At 35.0% G+C, this 24,116-nt stretch overlaps 1 protein-coding gene across 3 annotated transcripts in view; it reads left to right on the forward strand.

Moving 5' to 3' along the window:
• GABRB2 (gamma-aminobutyric acid type A receptor subunit beta2) overlaps positions 1-24,116 on the forward strand; it is a 132,966-nt gene that overhangs the window by 38,110 nt on the left and 70,740 nt on the right. For all 3 annotated transcript variants that reach the window (XM_042880678.1, XM_042880676.1, XM_042880677.1), the window contains exon 4: positions 11,279-11,499. In XM_042880678.1, coding sequence (XP_042736612.1) covers positions 11,279-11,499 — 221 coding nt within the window. The remainder of the gene's footprint in view (positions 1-11,278; positions 11,500-24,116) is intronic.

The following is a 24,116-nucleotide window of genomic DNA, read 5'->3' on the forward strand; positions in this document are numbered from 1 at the left end:
TCCTTTTGAAAGTACTTTTTTTTTTTGGAACTTCCATGGAAAAGGTGGTGACCAGAATTCAAGAATAAGGTGTTGACTTTACTGACACAAATTTCTAAAGTGTAAGCAATGTTGGAGATTTTGTGCTGGTTTTTTTTCTTATAGTGGGAGGGAAGAGAACAAGGAAGAAAATGAGAGATCACTTCAATGAAAAATCCTTTTTGACAAGTGCAGTACTTAAGATTTCTTTTTTTTTTTAGTAAAAATTAGGAAAATCTCGGGGAAGTTCTGCAACATTTTGATATAACTGACAAAGAATGTGTCTCAAAATAGAATTTCCTAAATGAAAAAGCCTACTCTAAAGCTTCAACTAACTTACATATAGCAACGCAGCAATACACTGCAAAGCATTTTGGTGGCTTTTGAACAGGAAACAATGATGTTATTTAAAAATAAATAGATTTGTTGTAAATCAAGCCAGTGAACTGATATGTAAATGCATGCATTTCATGCATGAATTAACCATCTACAAACTAGTGGATTTGAAATTGATGTGTTCTGCTTGCCAAATATAACGTAGGGTTCTCAAGCAGAATTACTGTATTAAGCACATATGAGGTAACAGCCTGAAATATATGAGCTATTTGAGATTTTCCTTGTTCAACACCTGCTGAAGCTGTGCGCTTACTGCAGTGGCTTCAAGTATAATCATTTGAGAGAGTAGATAAAACACTCAAGCTAATGTTTTCTGAAGCTGTTGAGATTAAAATATTAAACCAAGTCTTTATTGTGGAGTTGGAAACAAGTGCAGAAACCTTATGTTAAAAATTCATCAAGACTGACCAATTAGCCAGGAGAGACCCAGACAGGGCCATTATTTTCAAGATGGTCTCAGAGGAATAATAACAGGGCTGCTTGAATTTTATTTATTATGTTATTGTATTTTATTTATTACTTCTGTGTTTAATGGTTTAAACTGGATTTTCTTAGTATGTGTCACGGAACCACACATGTATGGATACTGTATAACTGGAACTTAATATGCCTTAGATCTGCAATTTGTACGGTGCAATGGCAGTTTATTTGTCAGGGAGTAAAAGTGAACGTACATATGGGTTTTAGTGCCAGTTGGTTTGTGTGTTTTGTTGGTTTTTTTTTTTTAGCATGGTTTTAAATGAAGTGGGGTAGGGAGGCACACCAGTGGAGGCTGAAGAAGTTGATTCTAATATGGATTTAAAAAAAAGAAAAATTTTCCTGGAACAATAGAGAATTTTCATGCTTCAGTGATTTTAACGTCAAGAGAGAAATACTTTTTGTGTCATTTCCAGTTAACCGTTTACCTTTCATGTCTTGAAAAGAGGCAAACTTCTGTCTTGCTCTTGATGTTTCCAGCTGTCAAAGCAGTTATTTCCATTTGGTCACTGAAGTACAGATGATGAAAAGCATCCCTGCTGTATTCGATCTGATCTTTCCTGTTGTCCTTCTGGTGTTCTTTCCACATTACTTTTTTTCCTCAGCTCTTTTTGCAGGATATGCATTAATCACATAACTCCATTATAGCATTCAGAGCATGCTCTCTCTTACTTACCACCTTGAAAATCTACGTATTGAGTGCTAAATAATCGTGTGATGGGAGTGGAAGGGAGGTGTTTCCAAAGCATTCTCATCTGCTTTCCTCTTTTTTTTTTTTTTTTTCCATCCAAAAGAAGGAAATACTAGCATGAAAAATTCAACTTGTAAATAATATCCAATCTGTGAGAGTTTTAAAAAATATTTTGTGTTATGAATTTGATCCATAAAACCTCTGAACAAAAGTATAAGATGAATTCACTAGTATGTTGATATATTGTTTGAGAAGAATTGCCTTTTAGAGAATTCAAGGTAAACTGGTTAAATGCATCTATTACATGATGAATTTTCAATAGGAGAAAGAAAACAGATTTGTAGATTAACATTTATTTTTTCCGCATTAAGCTTCTAAACATATTTGAATAGAATCATCTAAGTCACTCATAAGAGTGAAACAGCAATGTATTTATTTATGGAAAATAGTGATTTAATGCAACTTAATTGTGAATAAGGCAGAATCCTAACAAAAATCAAAATGGCAAGGTACACCTGAATATTTATGGCATAGAATGTAGAGTTCAACACACCTATCCAAGCGTGTCTACCTGTTGAGTCCCATGGTTCAGAGTTGAGTAGATTAAATATGCAGGTTAAGTATGAAAGCTAGATGGTATTTTTCTTTTTTTCTTTTTTTTTCTTTTTCTTTTTTTTTTTTTTGTGGGTATTGCAGTTAAGAAGGCTTCTTTATCTGTCAGAGAAAAATGGACCCTTGTAATAGAGGCACTCAAAATGAAAATTCTTCCCTGTGGGATATTCCAACAGGCTTTGGCTTTGCTGAACCATAAACAGTTTAAAGTATAATTAATGCAGATGCACTGACTGTTAAAAATGCAATATTTTTGCAGATTTAAAAAAAAAAAAAAATAGTCTCCTTAGAACATAATAATCATCTCTTTTTCATCTGAATACATCACTGATTCTCTTGGAAGCGTTTCTGCTAAGTGTATTCTCTTTGCTGAAGCGTTTGGCTGTTGTGCAAATTGGACTTTCTATCAATTTCCACATGCTTGTCATCACTATGAAAGGAATGATGTGGCGTTACTTAAAATTGTCCTTTTTACTTCAGTGCTGCCAGCACTCTGCGATGCCTGACATTTTTGAGAGTAGCAACCTGTCACATCTTGGGTTATGGGGAAAGCATTTAAAAGACCAAAAAGGCCTACATGACGTGGCACTATCTGTGTTTTTGTTCTTTTTTATTTATTCTCACAGTCTTCACTGTTCAGCCTTATGAAATCTGTACATAAGGTTAGAGCACTGCTCAAGTAAGGCAACTTAATAACAGTGCTGCGTCTATTCCCACAAGATTTATGTGTAAACAGTAAGGAAACACGTTAGTCTAAAGTGCAGTGTGTAGCCTCCAGTGTATTAGACCATGATATATAAATGCTTATAGGAATGTATCTGTGGGAGATTTGTACTCTCCAGAGTACACTGCTTCTTTAGAGACATCAGTTTGTCACTAACAGATTAATGAGCCATTTTAGAGAACTTGGAATCAGCAGGCTAGAAAGAAGAGTAACAGAATCTGTGAAAATGTTTGAGAGAAACCAATTGCTGCTGGTGCTTCATATGTGAGTGCAAAATAGCTTTAAAAATAGCTGGCACATTGCAGTTGTCTGGAATCATTTCCATTTGTGCTTCCTAAGTGGGTGCATGTACTAAGAGCATGGTGGGTATTTGGGATTTTACCTAACCATATTTACCATACTTTCTTATTTTTTATTTACACCAAGAAACTCGATCAAGAAAGGCAAAATAGAAATCTAGCAGGATTAGTAGTGGAGTGTTTTACTTTTGAACACTAATTCTTAAAGATTCATTCTTTCATTTGTAATTCTGAAATGAAAAGGGAGAATATAACAGCCACTCATCTGAGCTTTGTAGGCACTCCCAACCTGGAAACTCCATGTATGTGTTTTCTTACATGGAGAGAATAGCAGATAGACTTTAGCTTCAGAAAGAATAAATACTCTGGTGTCTCAGGTTAAGGGAGGTGATGCAAAACTCCTTAAAATGTCAGGAGGCTGTATGTTAAAGGGATGGACTGTAACTGTTGACGTATGTTTAACAGATTTTGCAACAGGCAGCCACTTTCTCTATCTGCCTTGTTTATTTACATGCTCCATAGTTGGTAAACGACAACCTGTTCTAGTAGTAAACACTGAGCGTATCTCAGTTCTTATTAAGTCTTAATTTCTATTGGACCAAAGTCTGCAGTTGGGAATTTAGCAACTGTACATCCTTTTGGATGTAAAAAAAAAAGGCAGACTAGCTCGCTTACACAATAGCAGGCACATTAATAAATCTTCTGTCGCTGGAGTCTCCTTGCCATCACGGAGTGATCCTTCTTCAAAAGAAAACTTGTTCATCAGCAAGGCTATATTTAAAGTATCTCTGCATATGTGTAGACATTTGTTCATATATTTATTTTCTTTTCATACAGTATATCTATTTATACTCTGGAAATTATTGCAAAAAAAATTAGAAACAAGTATCATATTCCTTAAATGAATGAATTCCAAAGGACTCGTTTATATATGAGTATCTCCAGAAGCTCTGCTCCAAAAGTAATGCATCCTGTTTATTTCTAAGGAAACTGTAATGGATGCAAAGAATACAACAGCTGTACTTGATAGAGCCAGCTTTCAGCTACCTGTGAGAAGCTTAGCTGTGCATTTTCACCAAGAAGAAAGAGCAAGAGCCTGCATGCTGCACTCATAAACATCTGAACTAGCAGAGGTGACCCATGGTTTCACAGCTGCTATTACTGCAGCATTGCTAGGAAAATGTTGCCTATGCAGTCCATCATTCATTTGCCCAAATACATGGAAGTCAGAAGGTACCAAATCTGGACTATGCAGTGGGTGTAGTAAGACAGTCCGGCCAGCATTAGCAATGTGCTTCAATGTGCTTCAAACTGGTATGGGGCCTGTTGTTGCAAGAGAAAGGCTGACTTTTTCTCCACATGGAGGAGATCAGTGACACCCCCCTGTTCACACACAGCTCCACGTCAGATGCTGTTGTGTCAGACTGCCCCTCAGCTGCTGTCTGTTGTGAAGCAACAAAATGTAATGGAATAGTGGTGGGAAGATTCAAACTATGCTGCTGTCCTGCCAACATGGTAAAATAGGAGGCGCTTTTCATAGCAGCCCTCATATAAAGTATTGGGAAAAAGAGCACTTGCTCAAATGTTATGTAAGTTCAGGTCTGCACGTAAGCACAAACTGATTTCCTGTGTTTTACCTAGAATCAATCTCGCACTCAATTACTGTATTCCTATCTTGTAAAAATATTATCATTGTTAAGATGATTCAAAACGGCCAGTAAAACATATGTTTCTGGTGGCAGTCCCTTCTTCCAAATAATTTAGGCCACCACTTACTCTCATCAAAGTTTCCATTTACATCTCTGGTTCTGCTTAATCACCAGTTTATTTCCACTTTATTTAAGCAGTTATGATTATTTTTCTTATTTGAAATACTGCTAATAATGAGCTAGAGTAAGGGAATCTTGGTAAAGATGGCAATAGAAGTGATTACTGTTGTAGGTATTTACCTTTCTGCAGATGTGTAGTATTGTTGAATTACATATGAACTCAGAATTGGTCTCTCTGGGAAGAACGTGACATTTGAAATACCAACATAAACTAGTTTTTGGATGTTTCTTGTGGTTCAAAATAATTTATTCTACTTGTAAGATCTGAATAAATAACAATACCACATAATTTTATGCCTGAGACAGAAAAATAGAGTATGTATATTTTTGTTTAAGGTGAGTATAGTTTAGATTTATTCACTTTAATTTGTTCAGTTGAGAATCCGTTGAAGATTCATAAAGAGAGGAGTAGATCCTTTCAAAAGAGAAAAATCTGAAGATATCAAGATGTGTGACTCCAGAGCAAGTATCTTTCTGCTTTCATTCTAAGTTCACTTTTTAAATCTTTGTCTTGTTATCAAGAGATTGCAAGTCAGAGAGCTAAAAGACATATGGCATCTGTTCTTTGATTGGAATGACATGCAGATTGCTGGATCAGTAAAAGTGCAGTATTATTGTTTGGTCTGGATGACTTGTTACAAATGAAAACCAAGTGTCTCAGTGTCTTGCTGAACTAATTGAACTGATGGGAGACACATTAGACGTAATGGCTTTATTTCCTTTAAGTGTGTGAAATAACAGTGGTGCTGCATTGAAGTGCAGTGGATTTGCTATAGATAGCAGATAGTAGCTCTATCTATTTCTATCTCTGTGTTCTTTGCATCTGCTACAGTTTCCTTGGAAATAAATAGGATGCATTACTTTTGGAGCAATTTCCAGAGATACTCATATATAAATGAGTCCTTTGGAACATATTCAGAAACAGAAAGAACTGCTAAGTAAATGCTGCACCAAATCTGCAAATCGCTGCAAAGAAACCTCAGTAGTAGATGAGGAAACAAACATTCACGATCTTGATGCTGGAGCGATGATCAGTCTTTTACTCTGAGTTTCATAGCTTTATATTTCAGGCTCCAATTAGTTTGCCTTCCATACACAAGTCTCTAGCTTGATTCCATAGCACTGTGTTTTTCCAAGAACCTTGTTGCAGAAGGTAAACAACCCATCTCTGTTTATTTGTTCAGCTGAAGGATGAGAATTGCTGATAAATAATTTGGAGATGATTGCAGCAGAATAAATGGTGAGCTTTGATATTGGGATCTTCTCATGTTTTGGAAATATCATAGACTTCAGATCATACAATTTCCATCAAGAAAAATTACCTGCAAACTTTTAAGAGACACAAATAACTCAAGGAATTTAAAAGGATGTGGAGCCACCTTAGGAAGTGAGATTTGATGGGCTGAGGGAGTTCAACTTTGATTCTGTGTTGGGTTCTTGATGTCAGTGGGTCATTTATTGTTGTTTTTGATGAAAATACTTAAGGAACATGTAAATGTTAGTGGATTTTTGTCTTTTTTTTTTTAATAGTTGGCCATATATTGTATTTCTTTTCCATTATCCATTCCTAAAAGCCACTTTTTCAACAATTTGTTCTGCTTTCAATCCAAGTGGCAAAACTGAGCCACTTAATGGTGTCTTCAGTGCCAACAGAGCAGACTTGTCATGTTGATATTCTTGACCTGTGTGAGATAGGTAGTTAAGAATAGAACGTGTTGCAATAGTTAGATGTAAAGAAAATGAGAACTGAAGGGCTTTTCAGTGACTCGCTCTCAGGGAAAGCCATTGCTTTTGAAGTAAATCCACTGATGCTTTTTTTGCTTGAAGCGCTTTGCTTTGGATTGTTTTCTGGACTGCTCAAACACTGAAACATGCTTCCCAGTGTAGAAACTGCATTCTTTGTTAGTAACTTCATTTAAGTCTGAGGAGGGGGTAGATTTTATACCTCTTACTTTCTTCTTGACTAAATAGCTTTTAATATGTTAAGATACAGGTTTTTTTCAGCACAGATCTATGCTCTTCATAATTTACTTAAGCCGAACTTAAATATGTTGCAAGCAGCCAGCTATTTAAATATGTGTAGTAAATAAATACAGCATTCAGGCAAAATCTTCAGCTTCAAGTATTTTCAAAGAAAATTAGCTGGTTTTAAGAATGCCGTATTGGGAAATGCAGTAAAGCATTTTTTTAAATGCAAGTTAGGAATAACCGGGGAAGTGAAGAAGAAGGGACTTAAGCCAAATTGCAAATTAGTTCTCCATTCAATACTAATGAGTTGAAATAAATAGCTTATTCAACTCCCTGCTGCTGTACGTTGTATTTATAATACACAAAATGTTCCTTAGACTTACTTATTTTTCTCCTCCTAAGAGTCCTGATTTTATTACTTCTAAAGCATTACAGCAGCTGCTTTATATCCTTGTTAATACAAGTGCAGGTATACATTTTTAAGCTATCTGTGGATCAGTCCCGTTTTCTGAAATGCAGAAGAAAAAGAACTATATTTTTTATGTTGTTGTTGTTCTCAAATTGGAGTATCCTTTGAAATGCATGGAAGAAAATGTGTGTTTGCCTCCGTCTTTTGCATTAGACTATTCCAGTCACTGTGAATATTTATGACGTTTATTTCCTTTACTGCCTTGATCCTTCTTCTAGCATAAAAAGAGGACCAAAAATATGCATTTGAAAATTATTGACCAGGAATGAGTCTAGTTAATACTGGTGTTCTGATCTTTTTGGCTTGTAGTAATCCCCAGTAGGCATTTTTATTTCTTTTCTTTCTTTTTATTCTTTTTTTCTTTCATGGCTTAAGAAAAATTTCTGAGTGTTAATGATGAAAGAATATATGTGTGTGTGTGTGTGTATGTATGTATATATTAAAAAATAGGTATTACTAGAAAATATAAGTAAGTGTGCTAGTTTTCAGATGTAATGCTTTCCTGTGCATTAACTTCCCCATGATCATTGGAGGTCATTGACAACTTGGCTGCTTATAGCAATTGCATTCATTTAAATTTAAGTTTAAATCTCCCATTGTATGTTAGCAGTAAATGCATTTTCAGACAACTTTAACACCAATAACTTGTGAACTCAGGGTAAAAAAAAAAATTCATAAATACACTAAACAAAATTTATTTTTTTTAATTTAATAGATAATTTAATAGAAGTTTTTACAGTGCATTTTAAACCTTGTATTCAGGGTAACTGGCAAACCTATTTATTTATGTATGTGAACTGTATCTCTGTATTCATGTATTATAAACAGCCTGTGCATCCATAGCTGGTCTGTATCATGTTTTACAAAGTATAGTTAGCATTGTCATTGTGAGGTTTGGTTTCATTGCTCTTTGAGCCAGTTGCAGTTGGCTTCTGTTTCATCTATACACTTACAGTAAACTACCAATTATCTCACTCTGTGAATTTAATAGCATGCTAAGGTCCTACTTCCCAAACTACTGTTGTATTCTACTAGCCTCTTCAATTCTTCCACTTCTTCACAGTGTGGCTGTCTTCCTAAAAAGACAAGATACTTTTTGATATGTTTTTGTTTCGATGTTTATCTTAACAGCCAAGGGGAATTCCCATATTTAATGTGAAATTAGCTGACTTTTATTCTTAGTAGTGTTTCTGGAGGGTGAGGATGGTCTTAATGTCAGAGAGCCATGGGACAGTACAGGAGTATTTTATGCCTAAAAGTCTTTTTGAATTTGTTGGATTTTTGAGAACAGATGTCTCTTTCTTTATTAGGGAATGAATTGAACCTTGTGTGCAAAGTTTTCATCTTGTTCTCGCTAATCAGACATTGAGATATGTAACTTGATTTTTTTTTTTTTTTTAAATTAAAAAGTTTCATAAAGTTATTTAAGATATCTCAATTTGACCATCAAACGCTGCAGCTGTGTCAGAAAAATAGGGCCATTTGATGCCAAATAGTTTTTAGTTGGTGCACCAGATCTTTTCTGGGATGCAGTCCCTGAACTCCAGCATGATGTCTTGGCATTTCTTTCAGCTATACCAGTGCTCCACAATTTGCAGATTTATGTAATTCATTTTTATGCACATTTAATTTTCCTTCTCTGCCTTTCTTCTTCTTTAACTGAGGTGTAAAAGGTAAGAGTCTTTCATACATATGACTTACGTGGAGACTATACTTTAGAATAAGAATAAAATGTGATAACTCAAGGACGATAGGGAAGTGATTGTTACAATCCATCTATTTCATGTTGTGATATGTTATAATAATCAAGTCTAATACATTTTCTTACTGACAGTATATGACTGAACGTTTTCTTGTTTCTAGTTATGAAGCAAATACTGCAGTACAGTAGAGCACAACAGAAAAATTCTTCCTGTGTAGGTGGAATGCTCTTGCAAACGGACTCTAATCCTAATTCTGAAGGGGGGGGGGGGGAGGGAACAAAAAGCAAACAAGAAAAAGAATGGTCTTCAGATCATAAAAACTGATTAAGTTACAATATTTAACAGGTAAATACATTTGGTATTAAAACAGGGAGAAGATCAAACTCTGGTTTTATGTTGGAAAGGAAGAAATACCTGCAATGGAAATATATATCTTTAAAGAAAAAAATATATACTGATTCATCTCAGAGCACAGTGTTCTGCAGAAGAGGCAGGGTTAAATAGTTCCTGAGTACTGTGTCATTACTTAGAGAATTTACTTTTACTTTAGAGAAAAAAAAAAAACCACTGTAATAAAGAGCTATTCATGTGCAGTTTTCAAAGGCCTTACCTAGTACTCATTTTTAAGGATACACTGTGTATATTTTAAAGGGAACAATTGTACCAAACTGGTTTAGGTCTAAAATGTTTTATCAGCGCAGAGAGGAGAAACAAGTTTCTGGTTATTCAGGTATTGATATTATAAATTAAAAAATCTGATTTTGATTTCCTTTTCAATTTGTGGTCGACAGTGGCTTTCATTCACTTCATTGCTGGTGCGTTGCTGAGGTACGTAGTTTAGGACTTGGTGCTCTAAAAGCAGAGGAGGGAGTGGTGTATCTGAGTGCTTGAGGGTGGGTTGAAGCCTATCTCTGCATTACAGCCTGTGCTCGTTCACCAAGGAAAGCAACTTTTTCTTGGTTTGTTACTTATCAAGTGCTTGGCTGTACTGTGAAAAGGTAACTTGTGGAAACATTAAACTTTTTTTTTCACTAAGTATATTTCAGTGATTTTGTAAATGGGAATTTTTGGAGGTCTTCTGAAAGTTTGGATTGCAAAACTGTGACGTGGGAAAATAAAATAATTAAACTGTTTGGTTTTGTAAGAAATTCTGTGTACAGTTTATGCCATCGTAATTTTTTTAAAAATGAAAATGTTCATAAAATACAGATATGATAGGTGTCTTTGAATGGGTTTTTTTTTTTTGCCAGCTAAAATAAAAATGTATTTTCAGTCCTTTAAAATATGCTAAAGGGACAATGAAATATAAAGCAACAATTGATAGCCAGTATTGCAATTTTTGCAATAAAATATTCAGATCTTACATGATTTTCTGTTATCCAGTGCTAGAAATTAGTTTATGAAATATCATCACAATACACTAAAAATGAAAATATCTCCCTAGTACTGTTTATTAGTGGCCTGTATGAGAAAAAGAGAGCCAGCAGTCTCCTAATACTGCAAATATTTAGCTAGATGTTTAATTGCGTTCTCTGAATTGTCCCATTGAAGTAACCAGAGTCACTTCATCTGTAAAATTAAGCATAAGACTCTAGCACAGAAACACTGGGGACTTCCCATTGATTTCAGTGCCCAGGGGAAAGTTAACAGACTGAAGAGATTTTAATTTAGAAAAGCATTTGAATGGGTAGCTGCAATTTTAAAGATGCAGGGGCTTATCCAGTGATCTTACCTTGCTGAATACAGTGGAGGCTGTGAAGTAAAAGTTAGGTCTGTGAATGTTTACTTCCTAGAATTTGTTGGCTTGTAATGTGCTATAAAATTGCAAGTTGTTAACCATCTGAAAATATTTTTTTTCTCTATTATTCTTTTTTTAAATATTGAAATTCCATGTCAGTCACAAAAAATCAATCTTTTATATTTTCTCATTCCTGTTAAGTAGGTATAAGCTCTTCAGCACAGTAACAGTAAAGTTTACTTACAGAAATTCTAAACTGAAAGAAGCAAAATCACAACAGCTAAATTTGCATACTTATGTCTTTATGCCCTCTATTTTAATGTAAATCATCTTTTCTTGTTTTCATAACTACAGGACTATACCTTGACAATGTACTTTCAGCAAGCATGGAGAGATAAGAGGCTGTCATATAATGTAATACCTCTAAACCTTACTCTGGACAATAGAGTAGCTGATCAGCTATGGGTTCCTGATACCTATTTCCTGAATGACAAGAAGTCATTTGTACATGGTGTCACTGTGAAGAACAGGATGATCCGCTTGCATCCAGATGGGACGGTCTTGTATGGACTAAGGTCAGTGCGAACCATTTCTGACTCCTTATTTTTAGTCTTTTAATCGTGGCTTCAAATTTATGCCTATTTGTTTGCCTTATTTATTGCTGTTCTTTGTATTGCTACGTTCTGTAAAACTGCTGATATTCCAGAAACTATTTGAAGTGTTTAAAGAATGGATGAAGATTTTTAATGTAAAATTTGGATTATAAATAAACTTTGATTTTTAGTACAGTTCCAAAATATTTAAGAACACATAAGACTATAAATACTATTGTAAATACGCATTCTGGATTAAACGCTGTTCTTAGAACTGCATCCTCAAAGAAGTTGAAATAACAATTATAAGGAGAGGATTGGTGGAGAAAAAGGAAAATGTATGTCTGAATTGGTTGTTTAATTAAATGATATATTTTATAAACAATGTTAATTAAACATTTAATTGGTTTGTATGTTACTGTCATGAAAATCAGCTTTCTCATTTTTGCTGATAAAAGGTTTGACCTGAAATGTCATTCAGCCTAGTTTTGTGAGTGAATGGCTACATACTCATTAAATAAATTTTTAATGACTGCAGAAATAAACAAAAGAACTTTTGAAGGTTTGAGAAATGGAACCTCTTTTGTAGCATTCATAGAAAAAAGAAAACAATTCCCTTGAGAGATTTATATATATTCCTGCAAAAGATGACTGACTTAATATGATGTGGTATGTAACAAAGCAGAAAATGTTGACTGGCTTAAAAAAAAAAAACAAAAACAAAAACAACCGAAAACCCTGCAGAACTTCAGTCTAGAAGGTTTGATGTTTTCATGTTGAGGAAAAGATAGAATGTGAATTTGGGGGGATGTGAATTCTAAAAGCTTTCTTTACTACATTTATCTTACTTCTTGTGAGATTTTTCTACTCTGCCTGTAACTCAAGTCAAGGAAGAGGCGCTTTTATCTTGATTATTTTTTTCCCTAATGTAAAGGAAAGCAGCACACAGTTGTATGTATTTATTTCTGTCACTTGTACAGTGAATTTGATTCTACACAAGGAAAGGAACTGGGCTTCTTGATTCCCTTGTAAGTTCCTTAAGTGAATTGTCTGTAATTTTAACAAAACAAGGTATGGGCCAGATTCTATTTTCTTTACTCATGCAAATAGTTCAGTTGGCGGTCCCAGGGAATTCACCACAGAACTAGTGCTTCTGTTACTTCTCATCTATAAACTGAAGACCAGGACTCCCTTTGTGGCATGAAACAAACTGTACAATTCCTCTGCCTCAGTTGTTCCATTTATTAAATTGGAATAGTAAAACCTACCTTCTCACAAGGGTGTTGTGAAGATTAATTAGTTTGTGAAGTGCTTTGATCTCATAAAACGCGGTGTAAGTGCTAAGCATTATTATGAAGAATTATAAATTGTCAACCTTGATATGCACTTTGGGATGGTAGCTGTTTTATAGATACAAATCTACTCTGCTGCCCTTAGAATCACTGTTGCACTTTTTCTATGTGGCAAGACATTGATAAAATGAGCCAATTTGGGGAAAGATGCAATTTTTGGAATAAAAAGGGAGACCGCTGACTGTCTTAAGGATCTTCTACATAGGACTCAAAGATTGGAGATGCATTTTTCTTCAGAACACCTCCATCCACAGCAGGAGAGTGGGTAGTTGGATTTTAAATACCTCCCCTATCCGAAAGAAAACAAAGATATCTTTTACTTCAGTTCCTTTATGAGATCTTAAGTATAGGATAAGTATTCAAGAGGATCTTTTGCTTCTGTTTTATATGAATAGCTGTTAAATCATTAGTATGTGAATAATTAATTCAATTAAGCTTAATAGGAAAAAGGCTTTAAGTCACAGGAATCTTTTCCATTAAAAGCCCTATTATCCAAGATTATTACATTGCAATCGAGTGAAAAAAATTCAGAGCTTTATTGCCTAACAGGCAAACTGTGGCATTTACTCTATTAACAAGAAAATCTCTATCAGCTAAAGAACCATGTAATAGTTTAAGTTGCTCTGAGGATATTGCATAGATGCATTCCAAAAACAAATAAGGGTCATCAAACACTTAACCTTAAATTGAAATTTAACTTTTAACATAACTGAGAATTACAGCAACATAAATCTATCTGATTTTTCTTCTGTAACGTATTCTATCGAATTGGTTTTGCTGATACTTGAAGATTCTGAAAAAGGAAATTTTTGTTTAGGAAAGATATTCATAAAATTTTATTGCAGAATGCTGTGATAGAGCCTCAGCTAATGAGGTGGATGCTAAATGTGTACTTAGAGTTGCTATACATAGACTTAGATATATGTTTATGTAATGTATATGTAGACTGTATGTAGATATAGATTATATAAATTTCTATTAGCATATTTTTAAAAGTCAAAATTTGAATTCTGAGATGGATGTTGGGACTGGATCATAACGTATTAAGAGTGAAGCTTTAAGGCCTTGCATGTGGAAGGAAAATGAGTCTCTTGTTTAGAATTAGAAAAAACTTACCTCCCCTTTCTTACACAGATTTGTTCTTGTGATTCTATAGATAATTTTTCTTTTACATTTTGATGAGCATTACAGTAAAATTTTGGAAACTACTTCTTAAATGAATTGATTTTTTATTTTTCTGATAAGTGTTTTAAGAAGCTGCAAGTACTGGAGGTCTTTGTTTATGTAAGTTATATCTCCAGGATTTTTTTTAATTTTTTCCAAAATGTTTTTCTTTGAAAGAGAACAGCTCATTTGTCTACCTGCTGTTTCAACTTGTTTTGTCACGGAGCTTTACAGAACGGTGAAGATAGTTTTTGAGAAATAATCTTCTAAACTCCTGAAATCTGGCTGTTATTTTTTAATTGAAAAGTCCAGGTGGTTTCTGTATCTCTTGGGACTAGATACATATTTTTAGATTCCTCCACAAATGTAAATTTCATTTTGCTCTCAATGTGCAAAGTACTTGAGGGAAGCTTTTCCTGGAACAATATGCGGTCCTGCTTAGATATGGAGAAATCGGATACTGCAAGAAATTCTGCTCTTGTGATATTTCCAGATAAGTTCTCCAGACTCGAGGGATATGTGTAAACAATGCAGAGGAGTGTTTTTAAGCATGCTTATCCTTGGTTGTTATGTTAGCTGTTTAGGCTGCAATGCAGGCATTTGCTGTAGCCGTTTAGTTTGCACACATTTCCTTCTGAGTAGGCATCCCTAGAATAGTCCCTGCTTCTATTAGCCTAGAACCATGTAATTTAAGGAGAGAGAAAACAGAAAAGTTTGGAAAAACATTGTTTTAAATTCACTTGATTGTGCCATCTGTACGAGCAGATGGGAAAAATGTCTCAGGGCTGGAGGGAGACTACAAGATCAAATCACAGAGAAAGTACTTACAGGCATGCTCAATGTCAGAATTGAAAGGACCTTAGCAGTTAGTGCAGTGACCTGACCTGCAGCCTGGCCCCTCACAGATTGCTGGCTTTATAGTGGGTGACGTTTCAAGGGGGCATCATCTGTATCCTGTAGATCTCCATGACTTGTAGTCTGCAAAAGCTCTCAGTTCTGAAACAGAAAAGAACAAATGTTCATGTCCCCAAATTTTTCTCACATGTGAACTGTAAACCCAGATTTAGCACTTGATGGGGATGGTTTGCCAGAGTGTGTCATCCTCCCAGCTAATTTCTTAATTGGGTGATCGTTAATTATAGACTGTACAATATACCAACCAGGCTGTCTCCGTTGAGACTGCTTTTAAAAATCAGACACTTCAAAATATTTGTTCCAAGTTTTGTCTTTAAAAGTGAAAGGTATTTAGAGGCATATGGCCTTTTAAAAGACTTTCAGATTAATGCAAAAAATCAACTACTTCTCTGGAAGCCTTCTGCAGGGTAACAACCACTGCTACATTGTCAGTTGTACTGTAGAAAGTGTTGCATGACTGCATGTTGTCTATTTAAAACATTTATTGAAAAAGTATTCAAAAGTTACTGAAAAACGTTACAGTGCTTTCTCTTCAGCATCAGAACAGAAAAAAACAAAAACAAAAACAAAAACACAGGGTTGAATAGCTGCTAGAGAAATGCTTTTGAGATGTGTTTCATGTACATTACCCAAAACTGATGCAATATGGCTAGGACCAAAATGTTCTGGTTTGCAGTCTTCCCTCTCATGGACTTTCTCAGGACTCTTAAACTGTAAAAATTAGTAGCAAGCATTCTTGGTACAAGATCACAAGTTAAAGCCGTTTGCCTTTGGATTTTGGGGGTTCAAATGTACTCTAATAAATGTAGTTAGTCTGTAAACCATTAAGGTCTGTTTTATCTTTCTGGAGAAAAAAAAAAAAAAGAAAAGAAAGTAATTTACTGTTGCAAAGTAGTTTTTAATTGTTTTAAAATCTGTTTCATTGAAGTGTATTGTATGTGGATAAAGAAGAGACATAAGGACTGAAGTGGTAAAGGATGGAGTCTTCTCTGACTCTTTACTCGGTTTGACTTAGGACAAGATGATTTCTTTCTCATGGGACGGAATGTCAATTAAGAACCACCATGTGTTTTGGTGCAGGAGAGACAGCATTACTTACAATATTACTTATTGGCTTGTGAAGATAAATGGCTAACATTAAGCCAATGTATCTGATACTGCAAAGAAAGAGAGATTCCGAAGTTCTAAATGCTTCTGCTTATATGGGAAAGTAACATAACATTAATTTACCATGAACATAAGGTTTATCACAATCTACTTTGTAGTTTTTTTTTTTAACCAAGATATTACAAATTTCAAGCAATGAAAACTACTTGAAGAGAGCTTATAAACTGCCAACATTATGATGACTACAGAGTGTTTTATATAGTTTGTCGAGGATATAAATAATTGATAGACCTTGCTGCTAAGCGCCATTCTTTCAGAGATAGGCTGTATGTTTCTTTCATTTTATCATCGTCTCTCATTATCTCTCTATCTACTCCATCTGGTTCTGTATGCAAAAAAATAGAGATGGCAATGAGTGCACAATCTGGGAAATAAGACCCAGGCAAGGAGGCGCTTACTGAAACATAAAAGTTAATTCCTCTGCTTTTTACATTTATTAAATTATATGCACTAAAGTTTATTTCATAACCGCATGACAGATCATTACATTTTTATCTCAGCTAACATTCAGTAGTGCCATGCATCTTTAGTCCGTTGGCATTTTCTAGAAGAGGATCTCCAAATCACATAATACTTACAAATATTCTGTTACAGTTATCCTTAATTACGTTTAAACGTGCTTTCATAGTGTTAGCGTTACTGCAGAAATGTCATGTCATCCCCTCTCTGACTGCTATACATTTTTTACTGTTAGATTTTTAAAGACGTAATGGAATAGCCATAAGACAGAGATGTCATTAGTTATTTTCATGTAATTTCAGTAGACCTTCAACAGAAGAAGTCTTGTGGAAATATTTATCTAAAAAGAAATCATGCCTTTCTAGGAGCTTTGCTGTACATTTAAAACAACCAAGGGGGAGGGATGAAAACCCTGTTATTTGAAACTAAAACCATCTTTGTATACACAAGGATTAGAAAGAAATCTTCCCTCTACACATTGTTCTCTAGGTACCCACTTAGATGCACATGATGTTGAAGCCAAACTTCCTGTCACCATCTCCTTTGACTTAGTTGGATGGACTCAAAGTCTACAAGGAGTTTAAATATAGTGGTACTATTCATATTGCTATATTTAACACTTTATGTGATCTCCAAAACTGTCCAGAAACATTACATAAGGGTGAATTGGTTATTGTGGTGATATGGTACTTTTTTTGATCCTTTTGTGTTAGTATCCTCTATCCATAAATACTGTAATTTGCATATATTGAACGAGATAGACTCTAACTCCACCTGTCACATCTTGTCTGGTCCTCTCCTAAGTTTCTTTAAGTTTAATCTGTTTGTTTTATTTCAGTGTAGCTTTAATTTCTGCATCTAATCAATTAATCTAATCAATCTAAATCTATGATTTATGACATTGCTAGGAAAATATGCTTTGTACTGGTGGTAAAAACTAATAGTGAAAATCATTAGTGATGGGAATACAACCCCCACAAGAAAATACAACCCTACTGAACTGGAGAGTAATGTTTGTTCAGTGTCAAGAATGAAAGTAAATATTGTTGCTTTTATTATTCATTATAGTGATTACAGAATCTTGGAAATTAATTCAGAGGAATTAAAAGGTATTAGATGAATAAAAGACAATTAGGAAGTATATGACTGATAGATGGGATGCCTGAATTATGTAAATTCAGAAGGGGAAAGGTGAATATGACTTAACCTTATGATTGAAAAGAAAGCATTGATAAAACAATTTTTCTCACGTAGATTTTGTTTTTTTCTTTGTTTTCTTGTTGTTGTTAGGTTTGCCAGTGCAATTAAATAGCAGGAATGGCTTTTAGTTTTGTTTCATAAGGTAATGGAACTGTTGCATATTGCACTTTGACTTATGCTAGATACATTACTGATAGCTGAGGTGACAAACCTAGAAAACTTAGTTTGGCCTGAGCAAATATCTCAAAATATCTCTCTTGTATTGCTGAATTTCTGAAGTCTGCAAAATGGGGTGGAAATATGCCAAGCTTAAATGTTCCATCCATAGCAGAAAAACACAAATATCTATAGAAATAAGGTGAAGAAGGCGACATCCTGATAATTCCAGATTTTTAATTCAACTTCAATTGAGAGAAAAGTTCTGGAAATGAGAATGCATTTATATTTGTTAGTTTTGACAGGTAGGAATAAGTGAAAGGTATTATTCATTACAGTTTTTTGTTGCTCGGCAGTTCTCACTGGCCATGGAAAATGTGATGTTCAATGTGTTGTTTAAAATAAGCTGATAGCTTGAATTTAGTTTAACAAATGATCTTTTGTACTCCATCTCAAAAGCATGATATCAGTTAAGAGATTAAGGTGTCAGCTCTGCACTGTAGCCTTTATTTACCAAGAAAGAGGTCTGTCTTGAAGTCATCTCATAGCCAGAAACCTGGCAGAGCTCCCATTTAGATAAACAAGTACCTCTCAGTGTAGACAGAAATGTCTGTGTTAGCAAAGAGTCTGAAGGGGAATGGGAAAGGGCCTCCCTTCTGTCCCTGTAGGATGTCTGGGCTTTTCTTTTACATCATTTTTAATATTGTATTCAAATGAAAATAAACAGGGTGAGTAAATATACATCAGTGGCTGACAGCAGTGTGGCAACTTGAGTGGTTCTGCCCCATTTCTAACTGATCATATTATTAGCACTAGCAAAGCTCTCTTCTTCTTTCTTTTGTTAAAGAAAAGCATTATCCTCCCCCCTTCTGACTTTCCTTAGTGTGCTTTGCTATTTGCCCCATCTAAGCATGCTTAGCCAGACTTTCTGTTCAATAATTTCCTATTGTAATGTCTATACAAGCTATAAACCTTCAGGAAAGTCAGTAATATTTTCATGGTCAATTTTTCATCCAGTTACAGACCTTGCTTATTCCTTAGTTGTTGTTTTCCTCTGAAATTTGCCATGTGCTCTGTTGTTTTTTTTTTCCTCATAGAAAAACTGTTTGAAGTAGCGGGAGGGAGCAGTTATTGCCTTAGATTAGCAGCATTAAATTACCAATTTATCTTGATGTCATGCTTCTGCTTACTAACAACCACTTCAAAATGCACGGTTTTCACCCAAATCCAGTGGGGCCATTGTTTCTTTTGTTTATGGAGCTGCTGTGACAGCCACAGTAAATGGTGAGTTTTTAATTCGTTTTCCTTATGAAGATTAGGATCTTGGCTAATGACTGCATAGTCATAAGTGATGATGCATTTTCCTCCTACGCTCTTGCTGCTTAGAACATATATTAATTGTGCAGATGGTAGTGGCTCAGCTATGTGTTTGCTTTCCATCTCTTTCTCTCACGACATTTACACCATGCAAAGAGGGTGTATTGCCATCTCCTTATTTATGAAGACTTGTGATTCATCACCTGTCTTTTAAATCAAGTACTAAGATTATATTTTGTTGCTAAGAGGCAGAATTTGGATGTATGCTTTCTTGTTTTAATCACACCTGTGTCAAGCTTTGCCTGAAACCTTCAAGGAAATAACAGCCATAAGCACTGGATTTTCTTCTTCATTCCTTCATGTGAAACTTGCAGTGCCTGTTTTATTTGGGTAACTCTGTCATTCTTTATGTGTTCCAAAGATTCACAGATATCTCTAGCTAAACAACCCAAGATTTATAGATATTTCAGTTTCACCTTAAGGACTTCCTTGAACTGCTAGACATCAAGCATGGCTTGTATGTGGCAGATGATAGAAAATAACTACTTACATATTGTTCTGGTTTTCTTTCTTACTCATATTTATTCATTCTTATGGTTTGTTAGAAACAGTAAGAAAAATAACAACTTAGGCATAACTGATAAAGATAATTCCTTAAAACTTAATTTCTTCATTGATGTCATATCTGTCATGACCACGTTACACATCCGGTTGATACTTCTTTCACAGAAAAGTAGGCTTTCCTGTGTTCAAACATTTGTTGGGTTTGTTCTTCACTGGTTTTATCTATTTTCGTATTCTTAATTTTAAGTCTTATTTATTTGAAGTATCACTCCTAGGCTGTTGCTTGCAAATTCAAGGACCATTTATTTTGCTCTTCCTACTTTATTTTGCTGTTCATTTGTGTGGGAACATTCAAAGGAAGTGTACGGAATTACTTTTTAAAATGGATTTGTGCAATCTGAGAAAATGGTTCCTTTCCTGTCAATGAGTTCTACTTCTTATCAAGTGTGTGTACTGCCTGTGGTGGTATAGGGATTAATACCTCTGTACTAGAAGCTGCTTGTGGAGGGGACAGGAATTGGTTAGCTTTGGAGTCAGAGAGAAGTGTTGCACTGAAGGAAGTAAGTGTCAAGATTCCTGAAAGAAATGGTCACAAAATATTAGAGAAATACTTGAGGGAGGTGGAACAAGAAGGAACTTATCAGAGAATTGCAGGCTTGCACCCAGTGCATGGTTTTTGTTACCAAGCACTGATGCAACAGCAAAGGCTTTGCATAACAACTATTTTGTCTTGTGATTGAGTTGCTCGTGTTCTGGATTTAGGAGTCATACTGGTGTTCCAAGTGGAGAAAAGTTACTGGGATCTTGTTAAGGCACTGCAGTTGTTATTAAACAAGTTGACTAACTAGAAAATAGCTTTATTGGGATAAATGAAAAGCTGAGAGAGATCTTCTGTACCATAGATATACTTGCATGCTTTTGGTATTATAGATTTAAGATCATTGAGTATTGAAAGTTCAGAAAAATGCAGCAGATTTGAGTGAGATTACTATCATCTCTGTTCTGTATAACATGAGTTATAGTGTAAGTAAGCTCCATTTGATTTCTAAGGGCATGAGCATCAATACTGTGTTAAGGATGCCTATGATTAGACTTATTATTTTTCAGCTTGGAAGAACACTGGGAAAAGGCATTTAACCTTAACAATAAACTTATTAAACTGTTGGTATTATTTGCTAAATCTCTGATCTGTGTTTAGAAATGAAATTTACCATCTATAAGAGGCATTTTGCTGAGTCAGTAGCTGTAGTTTAACTTAAATGATCATAAGAAATGTATGACATTAGTGTTGAATTCTAGTCCACGTCTGAAATATCTGAAAGCAAATTTCTAAGTGAAATATTGGAATCTTGTGGTAGAACAAATAAGAAGCTTCTGGATATTTCTGAGTATTTCACCTTATGCAACATTTAATTAGATGGGAGTATGTATTGTGAAATGATTAAGTCTGAGAAGAGTGCTGGAGCTGGCCTGTACAGATCTACCTCACCTGCTCAAGACATGGCAAAGATGATTTTCATGTGCCTTACCACTTTTCTCAGTGGAGAAACACACTTGTTGGTTCATTGTGTAGCAATTGTCTCCTGCTGTCCCCATATTGCAAGCAGTGCTGACCTGAAGACCATACCCATGCTATGGCTTTCTGTTGAGCTATTATTTAAAAAAAAATCTCTCTGAACGTCTTTCCAGTAAGTATTATGCTTCACACTGGGATTGATGTGAACTATTATTATCCTTGTACACTAAGAAAATTAAAATGTTCTGTCCCTGTTGTTGATGAAAACTGTCATGTCCTATTACTATCATATGATATCAAACACCAGCGTTGACATGCTGGCATTCATAATGAATTGAAAAATAACATCTGAAAACCATGCGCAGTGGAGAGTCAAATCACCAGATTTGAAATTCCTCCTTCATAAATGTGAATCCTGGAATATATTTATTTTGTTGCTGGAAGCTTCCTGCTTTAAGGCCTGTCAAACAGACTGAGTTTGTGAAGACACCTGTATCATTCCAAAGGGCTGTGTCTGGATGGCCATTACTCCATGTCTGGGCTCAGAAATGAGTAAGAATTTGTCAAATTAGACATGAGAGACGCAGACTCACTGCTGTGCCTCCAAGTCTGCTGAACGTGCTGTGCAAAAGATGCTTTCACCTCGCAGGCTTCTGCCAGTGCTTTCATTCACCTAAAAGCACCTGTGCATTTAATCAACTAAATGTTTTCCTGAGATAATGGTCATTGCTGTGAATTTGATTTACTGAGTTTTAGCAAGTGTTGTCTTATTGTTTATGAACAAAGGACTTTAAGTAAAGACAAGAAGTTATTTTAGAGACAGTATTTAAAAAAAAAAAAAAAAAGCACTTTCTGCAGCACAATGTCCACTTTAAAAAGGTCCTCAGGTATATGGAATGAATGGCTCCCTCTGAGATGGGCCTTTTTTCCCCATATTTTTAGTGTACTCAGGTATGACTGATATTTTTCAATTGACTCGTCATGTACCTAAGATGTGTTCTAATAGTAAGTTTCCCTTGAAGAAAAGGTCTTATGAAGAGTCAAGCTACAAGAATAGTACATGAAAAGTAGTAAGGAACGCATTCTCCAAACTAAATTATAGAAGCACGCAATATAGAAAATAAAATTCATGTTACAGGGGGAGTTGAATTAATGTGTTACTAATGTATGAAATGTTAAAGTTCCAGATTCGAATATACAAAATGTTAAGCAATACTGTATGCAGAAGTATATGGAAAACATAGATCTGAATAAAACTGATTGGAATCAATGGAACTCTTGTATACAGAATCATCTCAGCCTGTTGGGCAGATCAGTCGTGTATCTTCCAAATCTAATTAGCTTTGTTGATCATAAATGCTGGTAAGTAACTATAGAAACCTATGGATCAGACTAGCATTAAAAGAGAAAATGAGAGAAAGGGATCTTGTTAAAATGAATGAGCTTTCTCTACAGTTGTCTACCTGCAGAATAAGCTGAGGAGGAATATGAGTAGTGTATAAGATAAAATGTGCAGAATAGACTGCTCATAATTAGTGTAAGTCAGACCTATCTTAAAGCATTTATTTGAATAAGGATTGCTCTTTCCCTTGTAGCATTTTCATAGAATCGTAAAAACATTTCAGTCAGAAATGACCCTTAGAGGCCATCTGGTCCGACTCCCTGCAATGAACAGGAGCACCCACCGTTCCATCAGTGCTCAGAGCCCCTTCAGCCTGACCTTGCAGGTCTCCAAGGACAGGGCATCCACCGCCTCTCTGGACAGCCTGTGTCAGTGTCTCACCACCCTTATTGTAAAAAACTTTCTCCTTACATCCAATCTAAATCTCCCCTCTTTCTGTCTGAAGCCTTTGCCCCTTGTCCTATCACAGCTGGTCCTCCAAGAGTCCAAGAGTTTTGTTGTTTTTTTTTTTTCCTTTATAGGTGTCTTTACTAAGATCAATTTGTGCTAATAGGAATGTGTAATTTGATGACTCTATACTGTGAATTAGGCTGAAAATTATCCCTTAAATTTTTGCTGTCCTCAATTAAATAGTGTTCAGATGGAAATAATTGTTTAGATGTGGTACATGGCTACCATACAGAAAGAAGATGCATTAAAGATTAACAGCTTGAATGTGCCAGATCTGGCTGTTAATTGTGGTGGAGGATCTCCATTGCTGCTTGGTGAACACACAGGGCAGGAGAAGGGTGAACTTGTGTAACTTTATATTTCTGGGGGTTAGTTGTTTGTCCATACATATAGAATATTTTACATAATGTTTCTCTGTAATTTACAGCTGCTGCTTGTTTTGCTAGCTGTTATTTGCATTAACTGGAATAAGCTGTTGCTACTCTTAAGAATTTTGGTTGTCATTTTAAGTGAACTATTTCCCTAGTGTTTTTATATAATTTCGAAATACTTTTTTAGAATGGTAAAAATATAATACTTTTTGTAGTTACATACCAACAATTTTTATTTGTATTTTACTTCTTTGCCAGACACAGCTTTTCATTTTCTCAGTACTCTAGAATGGATTTCTGCTTTCTTCATGTGCTAGTTCTCTTTTAAGAAGAAAAAGAAAACTAATTTTATTTGCAGTCCTGTCTCACATCCATAAACCACTAAATGATTCAATTAGGCATATATGCCAAGCAGGATATCATATCATATATATAAATGTCTGCTGAAGTAAATTGGAAGAATAAATATGACCACTAAATCACCAATTGTTAAATAATCCATGGTTTAAGAATATTAAATAGATCTATGTTCTACATAATAAATGACCTGTCTTTATTAATACAAC

The sequence above is a fragment of the Lagopus leucura genome, unplaced genomic scaffold, assembly GCF_019238085.1.
Source record: "Lagopus leucura isolate 7727_CA_CO unplaced genomic scaffold, USGS_WTPT01 Super-Scaffold_100027, whole genome shotgun sequence".
NCBI lineage: Eukaryota > Metazoa > Chordata > Aves > Galliformes > Phasianidae > Lagopus > Lagopus leucura.